This window comes from Heterocephalus glaber, unplaced genomic scaffold (genome assembly GCF_053883595.1).
Source record: "Heterocephalus glaber isolate CG9 unplaced genomic scaffold, H.glaber_assembly_v1.0 deba00001613, whole genome shotgun sequence".
Taxonomy (NCBI): Eukaryota; Metazoa; Chordata; class Mammalia; order Rodentia; family Bathyergidae; genus Heterocephalus; species Heterocephalus glaber.
The window spans coordinates 32,000,271-32,026,448 of NW_028258384.1; the positions used below are offsets into that span (position 1 = coordinate 32,000,271).

Here is a 26,178-nt window from a genome sequence, read left to right on the forward strand (position 1 = left end):
AGGACCAAAATGTATAATAGATATTGTGAAATAGGAAGAAAAATGTTCAAATGGGAAAGGGAACAGGGTGGGGGAGAAAGAAAGGAAAAGAAAAAAATGAGAGAAGAAGGAAAATGGAAACAAAACTTTTGTAAATAATGAGGGGAAAGGGGGTTGAAGGGATGGGAGAGGAATGGGGAAAAAAGAAGAATCACCATATATCATGTAAGGATACAAATTGCCTGTAATGAATCTGATCATTATGTGTATTAAAATGTACAAATAAACTTAATTAATTAAAAATGTCATCAGGTATGTGTTAAGTATAAATAAATGAATCTTAATATCTTTTTGGAAATATTCAGTTGCATGATGCCAAATGTCAGCCAGATAGGGTGGCAACTTATTTTTCATTACTTCATTTAAATATTTTTGCATATTAAAAATTCTGCTTAATTTTACTCATATACTTTTTTCATAACTTATATTTGATTATATAATCTACAATGGCAATTCTCCCACATTCTTATTTAAATGTTTTATGGAACAAGGGAGATATATTATTTGGAAATGGAAAGGGGATCTAGAAACACAGGGAGTGGAAGGCAAGTGAAGGGAAGGGAAATAAAAATAATTAAAATATGTGAAGTATACTCCCTAACTATACTACTCTCTAAGATGAATGTAAATGTTATATACTGCAAACATGTACTAATAAGAAACTTTTAGTGGGCCTGGGATTTAGCTCAGTGGTTCCAGTGCCTGCCTCGAAAGCACAAGGACCCAAGTTCGATTCCCAGTACCAAAAAAAAAAAAAAAAAAAAAAAAGAAACTTTTAAAAATAAAAATGCTTTATATATTACAAAATAAAATTCTTCCAACAAACTTGGACTTTTAATCTCTTTAAATTTAATTCATTTCATTTCTATATAGCAAACAATGATTGCTTCATTTATTTGACCTTTTGGTTTTTCAGTCATTAAATATTTATTCAGCTCCTATTATGTGGTAGGCACTATGCATGGTGAATTTACTTATACTCTTCATGTGCTACACATACACATACATGCACATGCAGCTATGAAAGTAAGCACTAGGTACTGTATATAATAATTATCAAGGTTGCACAGTCTTTTCACTTTAGAAACTATAAGTTTAGCACTGTGTTTTTGTATAGCTGCAGAAGATCTGGGCTATAAACAGGAATGGCTTCCTGATGAAGGATGAAAATTAGATTTAAAAACAGAGAATGACAGGTGTGACAACAGGGAAATTTTTCCATAAATATTTTGGTTCTTTTCTTCATAATTTCTCTCTTCATTAAGAACAACACACCTATGGTGACTACTGTGCAGCGCTCTTTCTTCCAATACTCTGTGCTGTGCTCGCTTTTTGGTTCGTCAGATGAAATTAGCACAATTTAGCAGAGGGTAAGGCACATTATTTTTGTCTAGAAGAGTGGTACCACTGAACTGCCCCTTGGTTTTAAGACAACTGGGGGTCTTGCTGTTAACCTTATTTGCATCGTGTTATTTTTACTGTATCCATCTTGCTCCTCTCTTGTGAGAAACAGCTGTGGATATTCATGAGATTTTCCTGGCTGTCTACATAAGGCTAAACAGCATTTTTAAACTGTGGCATCTGGGTCATTGCTGGCTCACTATCTGGCATCCCAGACTTTCTGGGACATCTGACATGGTGATTTTAAGAATTCTTTTTCCACTCTGTCCAGCCACTTTAAACTTTGCACCTTTAGTTCATCTTAAACATACATGACTGAAACCAGAAAGACCATATTCTGAAGAATGATGTGTTTCTAGAATGCCAGGAAAAATATATTAGCCAGCATTAGGTATTAACATGTCAAAGACAGCCACATCATTTGTTGTAACTAATTTGGGACACGCAAATATACATATACTTTTCTAGGAGAAAGCCTTTGTAGCATAAATTGTACTATTAAGGCATACATGGAAAAATGGAGATAGGATCAAGGTTATGTGAATTTAGGCATGATTGGAAGGCAAATAACCATGGTCAAGACAACCAATGGGATGAGAATCAAGAAGGTCCAGTCTGATGGGTGACATAATCACATAGCCAATGCAGATGGTTAGTTCATGATAGATGCTGAGAAAACTGTTGTTGAAGGGATCAATATTTAGTTGAATTTAGGGAGGTTTGTGGCACAAGAAAGCAAAGTCAAAGCAAATAAGGTTCTAGTCCAACATGGAGTTTGAGGCAGCAACACTATTCACCAAGAACAATGAATTTTATTTTGCTCATAGGAATGGGGATTGTTGGCCTTTGGCCTAGTTTATTCTTTCAGCTGTGCATCATAGGCAGCTGAGTCCTGGGTGAGTAATTATAGTTCAAGAAAGTCAAGGGACTGCAGGTGCATCCTGTGCCTGTTGGAACAAGGGCAAAAGTGCTAGAATTTCCGGGATATTCATACATTAGCCGTGCTTTTGAGCATTCAAACTTTCAAGTGGAGTTTTATGCACAACAGTGGAATGTGCCCAATTTATAAGCCAAGTGATCTCCTCAAGGGAAATCCTTCATGTGCATCTGCTTCTAGGCAATCAGATAACCTAGCCAAGGTTTATAGAAGTCTTTTGCATACAGAATACATGCTAAAAATTAGTAAACCTTCCTCCTGGTCTCAGGCACCATCTTAATAGAAATAATCAGAGTACTTTTCATGTAGGAATAGTAAGGGTTGGAACTTTACTGGAATTAAAACAATATAAATCCTATCTCAGTTATCCCAAGACAGTCAGTGGTCCCACCTACTACTATTGTAAAGTATCCATATCTTGTTGCCTGACTATAATTTATACCTCATTCAGCAGGTTGTACCAGCTTATTAAAGATGTAGGTAAATGGTTGCTTCATTCTACAAATTACCTTTTGGTCAGGTTTCAGCTATAGTCTAATCAAATATGTTTTAATGGAAAATATTGATATGATTTAGAAACAAATCTTTAAATGCTTACCAGTCTTTCAAAATTATTATTTGCAAGTAACTGTGCTTGAATAAACATTAATAGTTATATGTTAGCCAATGCTCACTAAATTTTAAAATGATTTTTGTATAAGTAACTGAATTTTGAAATATCACTATAACTTTTCCAATGTGACCATCCTTAAACCTATGATGATGAGCACTTTGAGTAGCTATGTTCATTAACATTTTGGAGGAAAATACTGCATGCATATATACTTGCACAGTTTTGCATTAGAGAGACTGGCTTTGGGACATTAAGGCAAAGGAGGAAAAATACACTCAAAAAGCACAGTTTATTCCCTGACTAAATGTGTGAATGGAACACTTAATTTGGCAATTGAAGAATACATATTTTTGAAACTAAGGCTTCTTTTGGAGTTTATGTCAAGTTAGTTGGCCATGTACTGAAGAAGGACTGGTAATGTGCCTGTATAACCTTAGCTGCTGTCTCTAATATTTAGTAATACACTGTTTTTTCATGTGAAGATGGCAACATTAACCAACTGGAAGTATGACACATGCTGTGAGTAGTGTTTCCAGGAGTGACAGTGCATTATTTCCATCTTCTTCCATACAGTAGGGCCTGGCCTCTGTTGGATGTCTTACACATATTTGTGCAGACAAGATATAAATTGTGTCCAAGTAATAGAGTCAAGCCTATTGTTACAAAAAGGGTTAATTTTTTTTACTTTGGTCTATTTATTCCTACATACAAACACACTGAGCTAATCATGTGCATACATCATTCAACATCACAAATGTGTGTAGTCACCAAAAGTAACAATAATTCTTTATTATATTTTGTCTTGACTACAAATAGCCAAGTACATGCGTTTGAGTTCATATCATATAATTAAGTTATTTTTAAATGAACTAGATTTTCTATAACATGGCATGAGACTTATTTTTTTAAATATTAAAGATAGTCACCAATTATAGTGTTTATTTCAGCCACTTCGTAGTTATAAACTTCTAAGAGAGGGTATAAAAGAGGGTGAACTTTATCAAGGCATTGTAATGATCTATGGAAATGTCACAGTGAAACCCATCAACTTGTACAATTAATGTAGTTTAATAATAAAAAAATGAAAAAAGTATACTTGACAATTTATACCTTAATAAATCTTTTATTCTGAAGCTAAAAAAGATAGTAAACCTACTAATATTAATTTTGTTCTTTAAGACAACAAGGAGTATGATGCTTACCTGTCTTATACCAAAGTGGATCAGGATACTTTAGACTGTGACAATCCTGAAGAAGAGCAGTTTGCACTTGAAATACTTCCAGATGTCCTGGAAAAACACTATGGATACAAACTATTCATCCCAGAAAGGGATCTGATCCCAAGTGGAAGTAAGTACTTTCAAATTTTATATTTAAAGTATTCAGTTTATTTTAGGAAGTTATATGGAGCTTCAAAAATCAGAGCTACATATTTAGACAGGTTATTCTTACAAGAGATTTGTTTCAATTCAAATTTCTCCACATTGCCTGTATTCTGTCTTTAGAACATATGTACTTTTTAAAAGGCATTCACACATACATTTTAGGTATATGTTTTAAATTGTGTTTTGAATAGTGTTTTTAAAAAAATTATATTGCCTTAGTGTATTGAGAAAATTATGTTCCTTAAAGAGTCTATAAAAGTCAAATAAATCTGTTTAAATGTGCTTTAGTTCCAGAGCTGGCTTCTGTCATTGTTGTTCTACTTATACTTTCAATCACTGTCACTAATAAATGTGAATCTTTCTCTTTCAATTTTTAAAATCATTATGACTTGTTACTTATTCTCAGATCTCTGGAAAAGAGCCACTTAAAAAGGTATATGAGGCCATCGGCTATAACACTCTCACTGTGTATTTAAATTATTTGTAAGAAGTGCTGGACACTATGAGCTTGAATACTAGTCTTAATTAGTCCTATACATATTGAAAAGTACAATTGAACTTTCAGAATAAATTTAGTTTCAAGGCAAAATATAAACTTTGTTCTTATTAATGTTCTCAATGCATACATTGTAAAGTGTAAGGCAAATACAGAGAAACTGAAGATATGGTCCCTGCCCTCAAAGAGCTTTTAAAAATGTCATTGAGGGCCAATAAATCTACTGTAACTTATTCGAGTATCTGTGGTCAGTTAATATCATTGAGAGCAGAAGATAGAACTGGTCTTTACAACCTAGAATATGTTAAATACATGATAACAAAAAGAAAAGGCTGTATTTTCAGTGCTTGACAGTATGTAAAATGATTTCACATACATAATTTTTATTTTTTATTTACAATAACCTGGTATAGAGAGAGTAAATACTGCTATATTTATCTTACCAATGAGGAAACAAAAGCTTGATGAAGTCAAGATCATATACAGTGCAAATGGTAGAGCTGAAACTAAAACCTATGTCTGAGCTCTATGTCTCATTCTTCTAGATCGCTGTGTTAATCAATAATGCATATTCAGATTATCAGCAGTCCATTATGGTCACTAAGGTGACATGAGACAAACAGAAACAACTGAGTTTTGCTTCTTTATCTCTTTTCTTAGGGTGTGCATATATCTATATATGTTTGTATGTATACTTTACTAGGATGCACACTTACACTTACATAACAAGGCCCAGTGAAAGCAATATTTACTGGTCTATTTTTCCTGCACCATAAAATTGCAAATGTAAATGTTTCCCAAGCTTATGCCCCTCCACTCTTTTGTTTTTGTAATTTCTCACAATTTAATAACTTAAAAATCCATTATATATTGATTTATTGCCAAAGGAACATCCTGATACCTCTAGGCATTTTTTATTCTTCTGTGTCTTTCTCCCAAATTGAGTAACCCTTGCATTTTTTTCCATTCTTACTTTTACCATCCTAGTGTATGACCCAATTACCTTATTTGTGCAATACTGATTATTTTGTTAGTTTCCATATCTTTCCATCTAGCCCTATTAATATCACATATACCTCCTTGTCATACTCCTATTGACGAAATAATTGTCCACTAATTCTTGCAGCACAAAAACCTGAACGCTTAGCTTAACACTTCAACAATCTGCTGCCAGGCCTGATATATCTCCTAAATTTGTCTCCTATCCTTTCCTCTACTCAAAGCTTCCACTCTAACCAAATGGTGCCTTTGATATACATTGTGTGACCCTGCAATGCTTTTGTTCATGTTAGCTTGGTGTCTTTGCAAATCTTATGTATCATTCTTCATATCACTGTTTCACTGTTTCTGTGAAATCTATAAAAACCTTTTCAGTCCTAGAGTCTATGGTATATAGCCACTTGTTTGACTAAATTTTGTACTCCTGTTATATTTTGTGCTGTTTTATAATTTTATGTAGATTTCCATCTATTTCTGTCTGTTCTAATCAGCAAAAGATTATAAGCTCCATGGGGATAGGTACTGTACCTTGTTTATCTTCTTACCATATCATCTTCTAACAGAAGACCTGAGCTCACTGGGCTTTAGATGCTTGTTGATATTTTTAAACAGTGTGAGTTTAAGATAAAGTGATGCAAAAAAATGAAAAGTGCTTAAATATTTACATGAGAGTATTTGAAAGACATTTTAACAAGGTATGGGAGCTTTTTGCTGAAAGAAACATTTTGTTGGTAATTCATAAGAAAGATTTTAAACCTTAGAATCAGCATATAGTGGTACCTCAGTTTACAAACTTAATTTGCTTCACAATTTTGGGGATGATAGCTGCGTTTGTGTTTGCATGAGGGAAATGGCCGTGGTCATGTTTGTCACCCAATGTGGAGTTTGTGAATAGAAGCAAAATTTTACCAAATGCTTTTGTTTGCAAACTGAATTGTTTGCAAACAAAAGTATTTGTGAACTAAGGTGTATATATATATATATATATATATATATATATATATATATGATGTTAAAATAATACCCAGAAGATACTGTTTAATCACTGATGAAAAATTTAAAACTCTCTTCTATTTTTTGACCTAATTAATTAGATAGGCATATATTGCAATGTGTTTGCCAAAAACATCTAGTCTAATGTAGAAATGCTGCAAAATTCATTTTTAGAATGTTAATCTCTTAAATTGCATTAATGTATTGTCATTATCAAACTGGAATCTATGTTATATGTCGGGTCATTTTCAAGTAAGACTCAGTGTGGTGCTGACCTTTCTGCCTTCCTGCGGTTAATAGCATCACAATAGGCACCCTTTATCAACTCCAACAAGCAACTGGAAAATGGCAGTCTTTGTGTCTGAAAATGACAACACAGATGATCTTTTTCCTAAAGTACAAATGAGTACTTCACTATTATTCACATTAGAAAGGAAAATGGGGATCACGTGGAACTCAGATAATTCGCTTTATCTGAGGCTTCAGTAAGGACATTTGCTTAATGTGGAATGAAGCAGATAATGTGTGTGGGTAAGAGTAAGACAGGAAGAATATAAGAAGAAGAAAGATATATTCCAATATTGTGTTCTCTTAGAGCTCCATTTTGATTACCTAAAAAATTCATTAAATCAATTCAATGTATCATTTTAGCCAAACAGATTATAGAATATTTTACACTTCATCATCAGCTGGTTGTGTGGCTAAACTGATTAAAATCCATTAGCTGTTTAGGTGTATCATAATCTGAAAGTCCTGCTTGACCATGAGGTACAAGGCTTACACAAACCATAAAAATTTCCTGGCTCAAAGCTTCCAGATTTTATTGTGGATTTTAATACACTCATGAGATGATAGAAAGTAGTCACCTAGTTTACCTAGGCATTTTAAATAACACAACATAAAAATACTAAGATGATGACATCAGAATGGCAGAGATACTTTATTTTATTTTATTTATTTTTTTAAATTAAATTCTTTTATTGGTACATTGTAGGTATACAACACAATTACATTTCTCATTGGGAATTGTACCTTTACATAATGCATCTTGGTTCTTATTTTTTCCCCATTCCTAGCCCTCCCTTCACCCCCTCCACCCTTCCCTATTTACAAAGACTTTATTTCCATTTTTTCCATTTCTCATCATTATTCCTTTCCCTTCTTTCCTTTCCCTTCTTTCCTTTCCCCTGGCCCTCCCACTACCTCTACCCCTTTGGACCTTTTCTTCATATTTTCCATTATCGATTATTCATTCTAAGCATTGGTACATTTTAGGTATACAATATAATGACATTCATCATTGGAAATTTGCACCTTTACATAGTCTCTCTTGGTTCTTATTTTTCACCCTTGCCCAGCCCTCCCTTCAACCCCGCCAGTCCTCTCTATTTACAAAGATTTTGTTCCTATTTTTCCATTTTCTCATATTAATCCCATTCCCTTCTATCCTTTCCCCTAGCCCTCCCACTTCCTTCCCATTTGCCCCTTTTCTTCCTATTTCACATTACCTATTATACATTTAGTCCATATTTACACTTTCAGTTTCTCACACCAGAGAAACTATTCGGTATTTATTCATGTGTGTCCTATTTATTTCACTTAAGAGTATCGCCTCAATGTGCATCCACTTAGCTATAAATGTCTCTAATTTCTCATTTTTTATGGCTGAGTAGTACTCCATTTTATTAAAAAAACACATTTTCTTTATCCAGTCTCCAGTTGATGGGCATTTGGGATGTTTCCAAGTTTTAGCTATCACAAACTGTGCTGCTATGAACATGTGCGCACATATATCACTGTGGTATGATTCTTTTAATTCTTTGGGGAAGATCCCCAGCAGTGGAATAGCAGGGTCAAATGGGACTTCCAGTCCTAGTTCTTTGAGGTATCTCCATACTGATTTCCACAGTGGTTGCACCAGTCTACACTCCCACCAGCAGTGGAGCAGGGTTCCTCTTTCCCCACAGCCCCACCAGCATTTGTTATTGGTTGATTTCATGATAGCAACCATTCTTTCTGGAGTGAAGTGGAATCTCAGCATTGTTTTCATTTGCATCTCTCAAATGACCAGTGATGTTGAACATTTTTTCATGTATTTATTTGCTATTTCTACTTCTTTGTCTGAGAAATGTCTGTTCATTTCAGATGCCCATTTTTGGATTGGGTCTTTAAATTTGGGAGGTCTGATCTTTTTAAGTTCTTTATAGATTCGAGATAGTAGACCTTTGCCTGAGGAAGAGCAGGTGAAGATTTTTTCCCACATTGTGGGTTGTCTCTTCACACTGCTGGTGGTTTCTCTTGCTGTGCAGAAGCCTTTTAATAATAAGAGATCCTACTTGTTGATTGTTTGTGCTAGTTCATGGGCAACTGAGATTTTGTTCATAAAATCTTTTCCTACACCAATGTCTTCAAGGGTTCTACCTAACCTCTGTTCCAACTGGTTCAGAGTTTCTATTTTAATATTTAGATCTTTAATCCATTTTTAGTTTAGTGCATGGTGAGCGATATAGGTCTAGTTTTAAACTTTGGCAAGTTGAAGCCCAATTTTTCCAACACCATTTATTAAAGGGCTATCTTTCCTCCAGTGAGGGTGTTTGGCTCCTTTATCAAAGATGAGATGGCTGAGTGTGTCTGGCATTATTTCTGCATCTTCTAATCTGTTCCACTGGTCCTCAGGTCTGTTTCTTTGGCAGAGATATTTCAGTTAATAGAAAATCATTTTAATGTTTTTGAGATTGAACAACCATCAGACTCAGCAGGAATGTCAACCTTGGGTATACAATAGTGCACAGGAAGACTTTTATAGTAAGCCATTTGGAATAACTATGCAGCTTTTAGATGTAACCACTGGAGGGTGTTTGATTTTAATCCCTCCTTCCTGAAGGAGGAAGTTTATGTTCTCTGAATTCTGATTTGCAAGTGTAACCTGTAGTAGTTCTTAAAAAGGTCCTTTGACAATTTTTCTTTTCCAGCAACATTTCAGAGCTAGCAGAGCAGTTGCCATGTTACAATTAACGAGTTTTTCCTTGGCATTTTTAGCATGCATTCAGGAAATCCGATGAAGTACATGAATAATATACTTGATTTACACATGAATGACAGAGTAGAAAATTTTGTACTTAGTGTATATGTGTTATTAAATAAGCTTCTGTGGTCTGTATCTGCAGCCATTGGTACAGATTTAACGGGTTATGTTATATAAATATAGACACATTCCTCTAGGAAAAAACCTAGTTAAAATATTATAAGCTAAGCTTATCCCTCACATCTCATTTAAAACATGTTGAACCAGAACTGGTCCTTCCTCCAAAAGCCAGCTATGAGGCTTTTAAGGACTATAGAAGCAGACTTCGTAAGATCATTCTCGAGCTATAACAATAATTTTCTATGAATCAAATTAATAAAGTATGTGACACAACCAATTTGTTTAGTGTCTTCACTTTTCATATATATTCATTTTCTTTTGTACCATTCTCATGGTATTCCAACTCAACTTTGTCAACATACAGACCTTTTCAATGAACAGTTTCAAAAATACAGGAAAATTCTCTCTCTCTCTCTCTCTCTCTCTCTCTCTCTCTCTCTCTCTCTCTCTCTCTCTCTCCCCTTCCCTCTCTTCCCCAAGACTTCTCTGAAACAGAAAGTTTAAATACAAGGAGGTCACGTTCCAAGATGAACCTGAGGTATCTGTGCCTTTCCCATATGCTCTACCAGGAAAAATGTTGTTCTTTGGCAATAATGAACCAGCAGACATAGGGAGATTTTATACAAATATTTTTCCTAAATGCTGAAATCAAGTCTTCAGATCTAGACATTATTTTCCTGTCAGTGACTACCTTTACATTCTTGAGCCTGTGGCCAAGATCTTCTTTATATTTTCTCATTTTGTGTGCCTTTACGTGGCAAGAATTCCTACTTTCCAGTAAAAGTTTGGTCTGTTTCTTTCCAGACTAGAAACACCTGTCCATGAGAACAGCAAAAGCAACTTTGTTGCCAGGAGGCTTCTGAATGTCAGAAGTGACAGGCAACCAAAAGAAAGCCAGATAGAAAACACCCTACTCAAACTGCCTGGAGACACACATTTGAGAAGTAGAGATTTTCTCACCGCTACAGCTGCTGGGTTTTGTGGTATAAAATACTCTACACAGAGCACACAGTGTTCATGGGGCCTAGTGGATCCTTGAGGAATGAACAGATGTGCTCTCAAGCTGATATGTGACCAATAAAACCCAGCTGTGCAATTGAGATCCTGAGATTGGGGACATTTTTCGATGAGTACCATTTAGGCCCTTGGACCCATCTTATCTTAGTTTCTTAGAGGTTAAAAAACATAAAAATATAAAAGGCTGTTGTATCAGGCTGAGAGCCACAGAACAGAGAAAACAGCATTCTAAGAATAAAAGTAAAAACAACTTAATCCTGTGGGGTTTTGTTTCCCTTTTAGAGAAAGCAAGTAAGATGCTTAAAAGTGCATATACAATATTTATATTATATTTTGAGCCAGTTCTACCTGAAAATTTAGACAAAGCTATAAATGTCTATACGAACTTGAAAGGAAAAGAAAATTCCTTCAGGATTTTGGTTTTTTTTTTTTTTTTTTTTTGGTACCAGGGAAGGAACTCAGGACCTTGTGCTTGGGAGGCAGGCGGCGGCGGCACCACTGAGCTAAATCCGCGGCCCCTCTTCAAAAGATTTTACCTCAATTTCCCCTTTTAATCATAGGAAGATCATAAGGATTTCTCTGAGTGAGTTATCCATGCATGACTGTAGCAGAGAAAGACACTAATGAACTAAAAATATTTTCATGCATGTGGATGATCAACCATGTCTACTGAAATTATGCCTATAAATTTGACCTCAAGTATCAAATTGTCTTTCCATTTGTTTTCATGCTCAATTTTCTATGAGTTTCTGTCACTCAAGAATTCTGGGACTCTTTCAGTAATTTAAGGAGAAAATTTAAAATGTCTGATCACATTTGCTAGACTTTCCTCACCAGTCTAATCTTCAGTTCTTTAATGCTTAGGACCAGCAATGCTGACAATGAAATGACAAATAACTGGAGAATACATCTGGTGTCAGATGATTTCTAGTCACATCTGAAGTGAGGCATGCAAAAAGCATTTATGTACATAGGTCTGTAAGTTTCATTGCCAATAGTTCCTCTAATAGCTGAACAGACTGCCCACCATTCAAGTTAAGTTGTCCTTGGGGAGTAATAAAACCCCTTTTCAGGCAGCCTAATGTCTGTGACCTAAAAAGTGCGAGGCAGCAATGACATGTACAACCATGGAAATTTAACACATTGTGTGAAATCTACTCACTTGAAATACATGTAGATATGTCCAACTGCCCCTTCATGTAAGAGTCTAGAGTGAGGAAACTATACTCTAGCATGTTCAGAAATATACTAAAATAAATAGACTAGTTTTCTCATTAAAATTTGAGATGCAGATTAAATTCTATTTTATAGAATTTCAATCAGGAAATCTATTTTCAGCTCACAGAAGAAGTACTTTAAAATAAAAGCAAAACAAAAAAATTAGAAGAGCAGGAAAATGTTGTCTTACATACTGAAGGAAAAACAGTAAGGAGCTTTGTTCAATACATGCCAAAGTAGCACTGGTGAGATTTATTTGCATCAGTAAGTTTCTCCCTTCCTAGTGAAGGGAGAAAAAAGACAATGAGGACGTTTTATTTTATAGATTCTCTTTCTTTGCTACTTTTTACTTCATCACTTTTGAATATTCTCTGGATGTGTCCCATTCCCCACTTCTCCTTTCTGTGAAGAGATGGAAAAAAGGATGTTAAATATGTGAACAGCACTCCAGGGTGGATTTTTCCCACTATTGTGCTTCCTCATACATCCACAAATGAAACCAAAAAATATATAAAGGTCTCATTAACAGAAATATAGCCTCAAAAGTCAGAATGATAAATCAATGATTCCTGAATACATGAAGTTTCAGCAAGTCCATGGTAACTGTTGATAGACTCACTAATCAGAATTAACTTGGCCCCTCATTCCAGTCAATAGAGAAAAAAAAAATTTCATCCAAGACCTTTAGCCCAGCTATTTGTGAATTATCAAATCAAGGACTTCATAGAGGAGTAGAGAGGGAAGATTTTTGAGCAGCAAATAATATCACATATAGGAAGTGAGTGATCACACATACATACCTGGGCAAATAAAAATTGCGCTGCCTCAATCTCCAAGGCAGAAAACACAGAGTTTTCATAGAAGAATTGACCCCCAAAACTTTAGCAACACCATGCAATGTAGAGTCAACCTGTATAACACTTCTACTAGGTTAGTATTTAGTATCATCATCTAAAACCCAAATATTTTCAAACTTCATTATAAAACTCCTCACATAGATGTAGCAAAGTTGTAAGTATTTTCCCAAATATATAGTAATGAATAATGCATTTTCTTTGATATATGAAAACCCATAGAGGCTTGATTTTAAGTCTTGATTTATTAACCTTATGTCTTATAAATATTATTGATAGCTCTCAATTAGATAATGTTCATTACAAATTAGTAATTATCTTTTTTCATGTGTCCTGTCTCATCTTAATGAAGTATTGTTTTAACTAATTGCTGCTGTACATATCTGTGCGTTTAAGCATATGAAAATACTATTATTCCATCATTTGAATCTAACAACATATTATAATTAATTACAATTTTTACAGCCTACATCTTTGTCCTTTAACTGTTTTATAAAAATGTGTTATTGCCCTTGATAATAACCTTGACGTAACTGGAAGGGTCAACACAAAAACAAATTACAAGGAACTAATTGATTATTGTGAGAAATCAAATTGCCGGTAATCAGTAGCTAAACCAAAAAAAAATCATGAATATGGAGCTTTTTCTTTCTTATCATTCTGCCTATATCTACAGTAAATCTGCCTGAGAATTCGAATAGTACTGAGCTCTTTTGCAGAAGTATACACATCTCATTAAAAGCAATTTCTTTGGGCTGCTATTTTTCCTGCTTCTGCTTCTTATTTTCTCCTTCAGTTTGCTTTTAGGCTTTGTTTATAAGTGGCATAATTTATTTTCAAATCACTTTTCTAAATCCAGTCATTCCCTAAATGCACTAGAAATTTGCTTTATACTTTTCCTGTAGAAGATTTTTAAATTAAGTTTGCTTTGTTTTCAGTAGGGTTTCAAGTAGTCAATTTTATTGTTTCCCACCATTATTGCTATTGGCTTGACTTTTTTTCATTACTTCACATCCCGAGGAAGATCTATTGACAATGCATTTTCTTCAAGAATATGTTCTTCTCTGTCAACTCCTAGCATAAACAAAAGGAAGTTTCCTTGCATTTGCACTTACAGTGTGAATAATTTGTGCCAAATTAATCACTCCTATCAAGACTATATTTAAGGGGATTTTTGCTTTACCTAATTGTAAAGATTACAGGTTAAATATAATTGGCTTTGTTTTGTGTCTACTACTCTGCTGTGGTTTCACAGACTTGTCTAGAGAAACAGAAGATCAGAAATATACCCCTTTGGCTTTCTCTGTCATCAGAATTTACTTCAGGGCTGGAGATGTAGCTCAGTGACATTGTGCCTGCCTGGCAAGCACCACGCCCTTAGTTCTATCCCCAGTACGAAAAAAAAAAAAAGTTACTTCAAACCAAAATTTTCAAAGAAACGAAATGACTTATTGACCTTTTATTTAAGAGATACATTATATTTTATGTAGAAAAATCTTTTAAACGATTCTTGCTACTTAGTTGCTAAATTTGTCTGAACAAGTCACGGCAAGATTTAGTGAATATTTCTATGCTCTGTGGATTTAGGGATTTTTTTTAAAGGTTTCTTTATTATCTCTCTGTGGTAACAAGCTTTTGAAAACGTTTTCTGAAGGTTTCTAAAATGTCTTCCACAAAACCACAGCCTTACCAGAGCAAATCCTATTGCCTGTCAGAGACTACACTATGGACCAGCAATGTCTTAACTTGATACCTGTTTCTGCTTAGTTTATTTGGAACTTTTCCTAACTTAACCACTCTGCTTGTTCTCTAATTCAAGGACAGCAAACTTTTTCTGTAAAGGTCCAGATAGTAAATGGTTTAAGGTTTATGTAATCCATATGGTCTTTGTTGCATTATATACTTATTTATCACATTTTCAAAACAACTCTCAAAAATGTAAAAAAAAATCACTCTTAACTCAAGGGCCATACAAAAACAGGACACGGGCTTTAATGGATCAGGCTTCAAGCCACAGTCATTGGATACAGACATGAAACCCCTAGGTAAGGGGGAAATTAATTTGGGCACATAATTAATACAAGCCAACAACAACTCCCTGGCTAAAGAGTAGCAAGTAAAAAAACATGAATGTATCCAGTTTCGTCTCTTCCTCATTTACTTATATTTTCCATGATCCCTAGATTCTTGTTTTTTCTCAAAAAATGAGTGAAAGGAAGACTTAAAGGAGGGAAGAAGTAAAAAGAAGGAGATAAGAGAGAGAAGAAAGGGAAGGAAAAGAAGGAAAGGCCAAAGAAGAGCAAGGAAAAAAAGCAAAGTTGGAGATGAAAGAAAAAGAATGAAAAATTCAGAAGAAGAAAAAAGAAAGGCAAAAAGAAAGAGAAAAGGAATGGCAGGGAGAAAAACAGAGAGGAAGCCAGAATATGGAAGCTAGGGCACAGTCTCTCCTTTTCCTTAGAGCCAATAGACTCTTAGAGGGAATTCCTGAGCTACTTGCAAATCCCAAGATTACTGTCTAGCCACTGATCACCATCCCAATAAGTGAAATGTGGGCTCCACATCTGAAAACTTCCACTTGGTTTTTCACCAAGTGAAATGGAGCACAAGATTCAGGGCCTAAGCAAATGGCTTGTGTTTTCTTTGGGACACTTGGGCTCTGTCTACCCAGGGAAAATTTTGATGTACTGACTGACTGCAGTGCATATGATTAATGTATATGCAGGGCAAACCAGGATAATTTAGAACTTTTTTTTCTTCCACAGCAGGTTTTCAGCCTGAATTATCTGGATGGTTGCCTCAACTCTCCACTAGGCTTTGCCAGGATAAGCACAACCAGTGCAGTATGCAGGAGACAGGGACCACCCCTTCTCTCCAAGGTTCCCTTCAATGCCCACAGCTTGTGCAGCTGAGCATAGTGGGATCTGTGCTGACAGGCGTTCCTTCTGGGGGAAAATGTAAATTCTGCCTAAGAAGTCTCTAAGAAACCCCAACAATCCTAAATTTTGCACTCTGCTTAGCTGTCAAGTGGCAAAATATAATACATGGATGAAGTAGTAACACTATGATAATAGGAAAAATATATATATACTACACTGTTCCCTTCCTCATCCCAAAAAGAGGTTAGCAGAGCCAAATTCTGTCATGGGTTAATCATATTAATTAATATACATGTGTAAAATTTATGACTGAAGATACTTCAGTTATAATTTTTAAGTGGATATAGACATGTGTAGATACAGCTTTTTATTCAAAAAGTATAGTTTAAAAATGGATTAAGATTACATGCCAACACATAGGAACTGTGTTGTTTTTCGAGGTATATTTTATGTGTCTCCTAAAAAGGTTTGTACAGAAACATTGTTTTTTAAATTAAATTACAATCTGCAATTAATAAAGGAAGAGTACTACTCAAAGTAATCCCTTGGTAAATTATTTTGTAAAGAGTATTTCCATAAAATTAACAACTCTCATAATTCACCTGATAAAATGGTACTCTTATGGACTTCTGCACTGATACCATAATTCTAAGCATGGGATTTGTTTTGTTTTGGAGGAAAGGTTAAAAAAATGCGAAAGATGCATGATAGTTTATTTTACTGTATCTTACAGATCCAACTTCTAATGATGAAGCTTCCCACCTAACTTCTTTCTTTTTGGGAGCAGAAAGAAAGGAAGAAAATGAAGAGTCTTCCACTCTATTGAAACTTTCTACTTTTCCTTCCGTTCTCTTTCACCAGTTCTCTAAGTGATAATTACAGAGTGATAAACCTCTCCATTGTTACCTGTGTGGTGTTTTTTGTTGTGTGTTGTTTTGTTTCTGCAGATTTCATTGCTGGGTATTTCCCCTGAATACATATTCTCTAAAATAAAACAGGGCTCCATCATGACTGAGGAACTAACTGCCTTATCCCCTCAGATACAGCTATTGAAACTCTTCATGAGAAAGTCTTATAATGTATTAAGTAAAAACTTAAACAGCCCTAAGGACAAATTGTTAAAGGGGAAATTCTATGTGTATCTCTTTAAAACATGTTTTGTTTATCTGATGGGTGTGTAGAAAGTTTTCTCATTTTCACTTGTGAAAGTTTTTTTTTTTTTTTTGCCAAGTGGTGGAAATAAAACCCTGGAAAAGAGAGATCATCTGTAAAATATGCATCTGTAAAACAAGTATCTCTTTTCTAACGGTTTGTACTTGGCTGTTTGGTGTCCCCACACTGTATCCTGAATGTGACTTCCTGAAAGCAGTTTGTAACCTTGGGCAGATTTGCAGTGACAAATGTTGGCTATGTTTCTGTTAGTACTGCTTCTGCTAGAGGGCACTGTACAGTAGAGAAGGCCTTATGCTCTGCTTAGTAAAGATAGCTTTCTGGTGCAGCATCTGTGTCCAAGTCTCCATTTGTTAACACATGTGTACATTTCCTCTTTTGGCAGATAAGACATTGGGAATCATGATTGCAAAAGGATTATTCCATGGGATAAACAAACCTAGGGTTAGTTGAGTGTTTTTCTACCATGAAAAAGGCATAACATATTTACTTCACTTTCAGAATCACTCCACGTTGCAGGGCAAAGACTTACTTCTCAGTTGTTTGACTCTGCCTCCTCCTTCATCATTCATTCCGCACCAACCCCCACCTCCAACGCCACCCTCCACTTTTCTTGGAAACAAAAAAAGCATCTGGTTCAAATTAAACTCGTGGACAGGCACACACCATTTCCCTATCTCTGAGTTGGAAGGGCAAAAGAGCCCAAGGTTGCAAATGAAAAGATATTATGAGAAACAAGCTGACTATTATTCCAGAAGAGATTTTCCACCATCTTTGTATCACAAGTGGATTGTACACATAGCTTTGGTACTTATTTAGTAGTTGAAAATGAAGGACCATATATACAATTACTATTTGTCAATTAAAATCAATAATACTAATAAAAGAAAGAAAACGGAAGAAAATCAAACCAAACCCAAAAGTACAGTAACCACACAGTTAATAGAAAGCTGCAATTCTCTTTTCATTGACCCATTAATTGCTTGTTCACTTAGAGTGTTAGCCTGGAAGCCTGCCTTGAATTACCTGATTAAATAAATAAAAATCACTGAAATATACCTAAGCTCTGAAAAAGGCAGAATTTTGTGTTGGCCAACAGAATACTGTAAGTAATGATAAGGGGAGACAAAATAAGAATTTAAGCAGTTATTTACAATATAATTTTTAAATGGGCTTTCTCAATGTGCAATACAAGAAAAGAAAATGAGACAGAATTTAATGAAAGACTGAATCTTTGATGTACTAGAGTGCAAACCTGATGCTATAAAGGCTGGCAATGTCTTTGTTTTACTCTTTCTCTTTTTCTGTGATTTGTAGCATACATTGAAGATCTCACAAGATGTGTTGAGCAAAGTAGAAGACTTATTATCCTGCTAACTCCAGAATATATTCTCAGACGGGGATGGAGTATTTTTGAGCTGGAAAGCAGACTTCATAACATGCTAGTCAGTGGAGAAATCAAAGTAATTTTGATTGAGTGTACAGAGTTAAAAGGAAAGCTGAATTGCCAGGAAGTAGAATCACTAAAGCGCAGCATCAAACTTCTGTCTCTGATCAAGTGGAAGGGACCCAAAAGCAGCAAATTAAATTCTAAGTTCTGGAAGCACTTAGTATATGAAATGCCCATCAAGAAAAAAGAAATGCTATCTCAGTGTCATGTTCTGGACTCTGCAGAACAAGGACTCTTTGGAGAGCTCCAGCCTTTACCCTCAATTGCCATGACCAGTACCTCTGCCACTCTGGTGCCATCTCAAGCTGATCTCCCTGATTTCCACCATTCAGATTCAATGCAGATGAGGCATTGTTGCCGAGGTTATAAACACGAAATGCCAACAAGCACCTTGCCACTACCTTCCTTAGGCAACCACCACACTTACTGTAATTTGCCTCTGACACTACTCAATGGACAACTACCCCTGAAAGATAATCAGGAATTTCCCAGGAACAGTTCCCTGCTGCCTTTGTCATCCAAAGAGCTTAGCTTCACCAGTGACATTTGGTAGTGAAAAAATTGCATTCCTTTAAACAGTTATATGTGCATACAGAATTTCTGCTATACGTGGAAAACAATACACCTAATAACACTGAGGTACTGAGAAAGTGAAAAAAAAGGCACAGAATTGCTTTTGTACTTAAATGTTTTTGTTTACATTTCTAAAATAGTGAGTGGGGAGAGGATGTGCTTTTGAGTGTGGCACTTTTTCCAATGTACAGTTTTAATTTTTTCCTGCAGAGGAAAATTTTAAAATTGTGTTCTTTTAGAGTAGGTTTTGTGATACTACATGGACTGCAACCTTATTTAGTGAAGTATGTTCCCCATATTTATGAATATTTCTGTATTTACATGGTACTTGAAATGAGAAAAATTAAAAATTTTAACAGAATTTGAACTAAGTTTAAGGGGAAAAGAGAACATCTCAAGAGTAACTGAAGAATCAGGAATTATAAAGAAAAATGTTGAGGAACTCCAGCTGGAAGACTGTTTGTAGAACAACATCAGTTGAGAAAAAAAACTGTGATTGAAATGTTTAGAACTTCTTCAACATAATGGACAACTTCTGTAGACTAAATCAATAATAGCAACTTTTAGGTTATTAAGCAAGCACATCTTCTGTAGGCAAACTTGTAGGTAAGTAATAATGTACATTTCTTAAGCAAATGAATAGAGAGGCTGTGAATTCTTTTAGGATGGTTTGAACAACCTTTATGGCTTTCTGGCTTATTACAAAAGTTTTACAACTTTGAAAACACATCTTAAATACACATTTTATTGTTTTCTAACTAACTCACATTTGGATAACCTTTTTCCCCAAATGATCTTTGACCTGGTATATATGTAGATGTGGGCATTTTTCTTCTTGTTTTTAAGCATGACTGATGTTTGAATTTAAACATATACTGACTGCAAGTGTCAGCAACTGAAAAGAAGTAATACAACGATATTCACAGATGAAGTGCTAAGTGATTCAAGTTTACTAGTGGTAGAACAGCAAATATAGGGATTCTCAATTTAATATTATTGTGAAATAGACTATTCTGTACATACACAGTATCTGCTTGTCCATGGGTACAAGGCTCCAGCACAAGTGTCTCTATCCCTGATGCTTCAAATATATTTGACAGACTAGCCTTGTCCACCTTCAAATAATGACAGTGACTCAACCATACTACAAAAATCTCTGTGTGTAATCTATTTCCTATTTGCTGTAAGGAATGTGCCCCTGTTCTAGTACTTATTGTGGATTAATACTTTATATTCTTTCTAATTAATCAAATTTGATGTGCTCTCCACCTAGATGCCTGTGGGAATCAATTGTTTATTATGATTGATTTGGGAACTTGCAAATGATTTATAAATCGTTAGTGGACAAATATAAACAAGGACAAATGTACACAATGTGTAAAAATTCAGAATTTTCCCAACTCTTGTAATTGTGAAGCTCAAATATATGAGAACATTAGATAATATGCTTTAACTATTTCTCTCAACCTTTTCCCACTATTTATTCTCCGTGATCCTTGAATTTTGTTTATCTGTTGCTTTTCTATATCCACCTCTTCAGAAAATGTAGTATATACCAATAATATGTGAAAGCTTAGCTATAATACATGAACATTTTACAATGGAACAATTAGTTGCTCCTTAGAAAAGTCTTGTTCAACATATGTGTTTCATAGATGTTATTTTTTTTCCACTGAGAAAGAAGATTTTGCTTCTGTAAAAACAATCGGTATTTCAAAATGAAAATCCACCAATGTTGAACTGTTTTCTGAGTGTTGTAAAATTTTATGTACTCTGGTTGTTCTTTAATGGTATGTATAATTACTAAGTTAATAATCTGCATGAAATGAGTAGTGTGTTTCAGTGGACAATTGTACTTTTTACTATTTTTTCACAGATATTTAGATTAATTCAAATAGAATGTTCAGTGGTATTTTTAAACTAATAGCTCTGTATTAAGCATGCCAGTTCTGAAAATATAACATGGGTCTCTCTGCTTCCTTTATTTACAATGATTAAACGTGGGTAGCAATTTGAGTTGGCTGGCCACAATGTGTCCTTTCACTACTAGTAGGTACTCAAAAACAGAGCATTCACACTTGTAGTGGGGAACTTGACAAGAAATCTTTTCTACCATTTTCAGAAATTAATGTGTACACTATCTATAAAATTCATTTCTAGATGGCAATTTCAAAGTTTAATTTTCATCAGATAAATTTAAGATATAGATCATAAACATATAATAAGTATTTAGTGTAGAACATAAGGCATTCTTCCAGTTGCTTCCACAGTGTGATTTTTTTTTCTTTTCAACTTTTCACTGAAATGATTTTCGAAATCTAGAAAAACACTGATATAACTAGTTCTCACACAAGTACGACAAATTTATTGTTGTGTTACTAGATGTTAGCATACGTTTAAAAGCAGACTTCTTAAGGTGAAGCATTTTGAAAATATGATACGATGAGAAATTCGCAATATCAAAACATAACAATACAAAGGAAATCATTTTGAGAACAAGTAATGCTCAAGAAGATGGTCAGCTTGTACATGGGTTTAATCTGGCAAAGTCTGAAATCTGGCAAATTTAACAATGTCTGCACTCCAGTCTAACCATAGATACTCTGAAGTGTAGCTGGATACTTCCTGAAAAAAAAAAAAAAAGATGCCCCTCCTTGCTTTCTCCATGCCTTAGTTGAATTAGATCCAAATCTGTTCTGTTTTCAGATTCAAAATTATGAGTACAGACAGTTTCAGTCATTTGGTAAGGTTTGAACCCAAGGCAGTATTATGGGAAAGGCAAATATTTTGGTTGAGAATGAATTTTTAACATTGTGGGGCTTAAAGAAGGAACCAGGTCTTAATGAGAAGTGAAAATAAAATTCATTTATGAAAGAGATTATAGGGTAGTTCAAAAGAAGAGGGAAATGGGTAGTATTCTAAGGATTACTTCTCCAACAGGCAAGTGTGAGAAATAAGAAAACTCTGCCAAGAAAGGGAAGGAGATGGCTTTCACCCATTTATTTTCTTTCACATTTTATTTTAAAATAAATTATTTACATTTTACCAAGTGTTTTCTAGAAAATTAATGACCAAAGAAAATGTCCTGAAATTTGCACATATAAATCTTTACACCCCTTGTATTCATGTGCCAAGGTGAGGTAATAAATTGTTAAAAGCAGACTAAAGAGAGAAAATAGTTTCATGGTGAGAAGTTAAGTTTGAATACTTGCAATTGTTGTTGCTCTTTTTTGGGGAGAGAATTTAACTTTGAGAATTGTCTGGCTCCAATTTCTCCATTATTCATGCATTCATGTTGTAAGATGTCCGATAAGAGGTCATAGTTTTGAGAATTAAGGCTCTCTGATGAAAGTATGGAATAGTTTATTAAAAATAATCCTTCACTTCAATTACCTTCATATCAAATTTACCTGTTTTAAGAACTGAAATCATCCCCAGTACTTTTATAAAGGTTATTCAGTGCTCCTTTACCATGAAATTAGGATGTATAAAATCACTTACACCCACCCAAACTTGCTTTCCACAATGGTCCCTGCTGTTTTCTCAATTACATCTTTTCTAGATGGTACTAACGTCAATCATGAGTATTTATTGAGTGACCGATACTGTTTACTGGTCAGTTCATAAAATATAATAGAAATGCTTAAAAATTAAAATAAATTGGGCCTGGGGATTTAGGTCAGTGGTTCCGCCACCTGCCTCTCAAGCACAAGGATCCGAGTTCGATCTTCAGTACAAAAAAAAAATTAAAATAAATTATCAAATAGTTTTCATATCATATGCTTGAAGAAAAGAGTATTAATAAAACACATTCTGGTGTAGGAAAAGTAATATTGAACACACTGTGTACATAAGCAAGGTGGGGCAATTGAGATTTGACATGGTAAGAAATGTTTGGAACACAGAAAACAGTAGCAAAGAGTAGGAATTTTCCAAATGTGGAGAATAGCACCTGGGAATACACATGAAGCAAGTTCTACTTAGCTGATAGCAAGTGCATTATAGCGGGCAAGCACAGAAATCTGTGTGAAGACATCATAAGAAATAAGTCTAGGGAGAAGTGTTGGAGCATTCCCTTGAAAGCAGATGTAGAAGAATTAGGTAAGGTGTGAGAATGGAGGAAGGGAGTTTAATGGTTCAAGTGTGAAATAATGAGAGATGGAGCTAAGGTTGTGACCAGGATCCTCTCACAAAAAATAATAAATAAATAAATAAAACAAAAAAGGTGGATCTGTGGAGGAAGAGATAAAAAGATGTGTGATGATACAAAAAGTAAAAGACAAAAAGAAAACAATGTTAGTTAAAACCTCAAGGTCAAAAATTTCAGTTGTAACAAAGGACTTTTTAGGGGAATGTTTAACCTACTTTAAACAAGTATCCTGATACTGTCAAAACATGAATAAGCCACAACACAATGCTAGATGTATTTGCTACTGAAGCATCCCATGAAGTATTTGGAGGAGAGAAATGATCAGGAAAGGCAATGTCCTTCTGCACATGTGGTTTAGAAACAAATAATTACATTCACTCTGCTGATTATAATCTCAAAATCACAAAGAACAAAAAACTGGAGAAAATAATTGTGATCTTAAAAATGAAGACATTGAAATGATTGAATCAGAGTGGGGGAAATTTCAAGAAGAAGAGATTGCAGTTATTTGTAACCAGTTCTAAAATGCAGAAGCTAGATAGGTGTCCCAAAGAACAGCAGGGGATATGCTGCAATGTGTCCAAGTTACAGGAAGCAGTGCAGAGTCTTTTCCTGTGAAGAACAAGGTTAGTAATTGGAAACTTGGTGAGGTTGCAATTCAATTTTCACCAAACTTGAAACTGTAGTGATTAGCTGATTACCATCTTTAAGATTTTGCAGAAAATTCTGTACAGGCCATTGAATTAGGAGGATATGAACCTATTGTTAACAACAACCCCTCACATTTTTTTCCATTTTAACACAATAAAAATATTACTTATATACATAACAATCTAATGGAGACTGGGTGGGATTACAAGCAGAGGTATTCAGAGATAGGATCTTTCTATTTTGGGGGGTCTTCTATCCTCTATATCCAAGGAGTCCTCTTCATTCACCTACTAGATGGGTTCAGAAAGAGAGGATAGGGATTTGAATAAGATGGCTGATAAAAACACTGACATTCCAAAGGGGAAAACATAGTAGGGTAGTGAATGTATACAGTTTAATGAGAAGGAAAAGAAAATGGCATTTAGCAAATATAGTCTCTAACTAAAATGGTAAAAAATTGTTTTTCCCATAAAACCCAAATATAAAACCAAATATAGGCAGGATACAAAATACAGGAAGTAGAGCCTTTATCTTTTTAGAGCAGAAAACAACAGAGTAGAAAAACAAGTTCTGAAGATCAGTGTCCTACATCTCATTACCTGCTATGCTCAGCACCAGTAATGCAGCAGGTCATGGGTAAATGATCACTTTACATTTGTTGATTAAATGGACAAGTGCATTTGGGAGTATCAGTGAAGTTTCACTTCCCAGAGTCTTTCAAAAATATAACATAGCAGAGTGGGGGGGGCACGCCTATAATTCAACTTACTCAGGAGGCTGAGACAGAGAATTGCAAGTTCCAGGCCAATTACAGGTTCAATTCTCCAGTAATGAAAGAAAATGATAGGTGGATAGATGGTAGATAAACATAGATAGATTGTAGATGATAGAAGATAGTTTTTCATTTGCTTCTTTTGATAAGCAATTTTATTATTTACAATTTTATAAAAAGAAAAGAGAACTATAAATCAGATTATCTATATACAATGGTACCTTGGTTCACTAACTTAATTTGTTTTATAATTTTGTTGAAGATATTTGTGTTCATGTGTGGGGAAGATGGCCATGGTCATGTTTGTCATCTGATATGGAGTTTGTGAACAAGCAAAATTTTGCTAAATGCTTTTGTTTGCAAACACAAGCATGTGAACCGAGGTGTTACTGTATCTTGCCTAAGCCTAGAATTTTAGAATTCTATGTCAATTGTAATTAAAGATCAAAGATTTTTCAGCATTCTGCCAGTCATACAAATAATTCTTCCTCAGGGTACTCAGATACTTCAGTCCTATGAGACAACCCAAACATACTCATCACTCCAAACCACATCATACTTTTTCTTAAATGCATACATTGTATGCCAACCTATTGACAACAAAAATTTGTTTTTCTTTTTTGCAAAGGGTGTTTTTATGCCTATAATTATATTGGGTGGAAAAATATGGATTAGACTAGGTTACTTTACTGGGCACAAGTTGTGCCCCAGTAGCAATTTCACCGATAACCTCAGTGTAAAGAAGTATCCAAATTCTGTGCTCCTGTGATATATTTTCTAGGTCACCAATACATTGTTGCCCTCAATCTTCTTGATACAGAAGATGTGGGAAAATGCCCTAAAAAAGTCATCCATTTTTACTTGAGGCAAATTCCTTAGCCCTTCTGTGTCTCCATTTCTTCATTTATAAAATAAGGATAATAGTAACATGTGGAGAGTTATTGTGAACATTGTGAGTTAATGTTTGTTAAGTTTTTAGAGCAGTGCTTGGCACCAAATAAGAGCTATATAACAGTGACTATTATAATTATTGTCTTATACAAAAATGACATAGCTGACCTACCATCCATGAGAAATATAATTTTATTTTACTTTTCAAATGGTAGAGATTCATTATTCAGTTTCTGTCATGACTTCCTGTATGACCAAGTAAGTATACTTATTTTCACAATAGCTGTCTAAAGCAGGAGGTGTATTCTGTGGTCATGGAGCAGATCAGAGCTAACTGGCCCATACAAGGAATAAGCAGCCTACAGTAACTTTGACCTCATTAGTAATGTGTTCTGAGCTAGACACAAAACAGGACTCTCAGAACATGGATTATTCAGATTTTCTGTCCATGTTAATCAAAGTCCCCAGATGATTGCCTGATATTCTGATTCACTTTAGCTAGGTTTACGCAAGACCAAAACATCTGGATGAGAAGTGAAAAAATGCAG

The 26,178-nt window shown here is 34.7% G+C and overlaps 1 protein-coding gene across 2 annotated transcripts in view; it reads left to right on the forward strand.

The window, feature by feature from the left end:
* Il1rapl2 (interleukin 1 receptor accessory protein like 2) overlaps positions 1 to 21,187 on the forward strand; it is a 647,009-nt gene extending 625,822 nt beyond the window's left edge. Inside the window, exons 8-9 of one of the 2 annotated variants that reach the window (XM_021241626.2) lie at positions 4,170 to 4,340; positions 18,461 to 21,187. In XM_021241626.2, coding sequence (XP_021097285.2) covers positions 4,170 to 4,340; positions 18,461 to 19,146 — 857 coding nt within the window. In that variant the 3' untranslated portion in view covers positions 19,147 to 21,187. Of the gene's footprint in view, positions 1 to 4,169; positions 4,341 to 16,706; positions 18,422 to 18,460 lie in introns of those variants that run through there. The other variant, XM_087196707.1, reaches the window with a different exon arrangement.
* Positions 21,188 to 26,178: the final 4,991 nt, after the last annotated feature.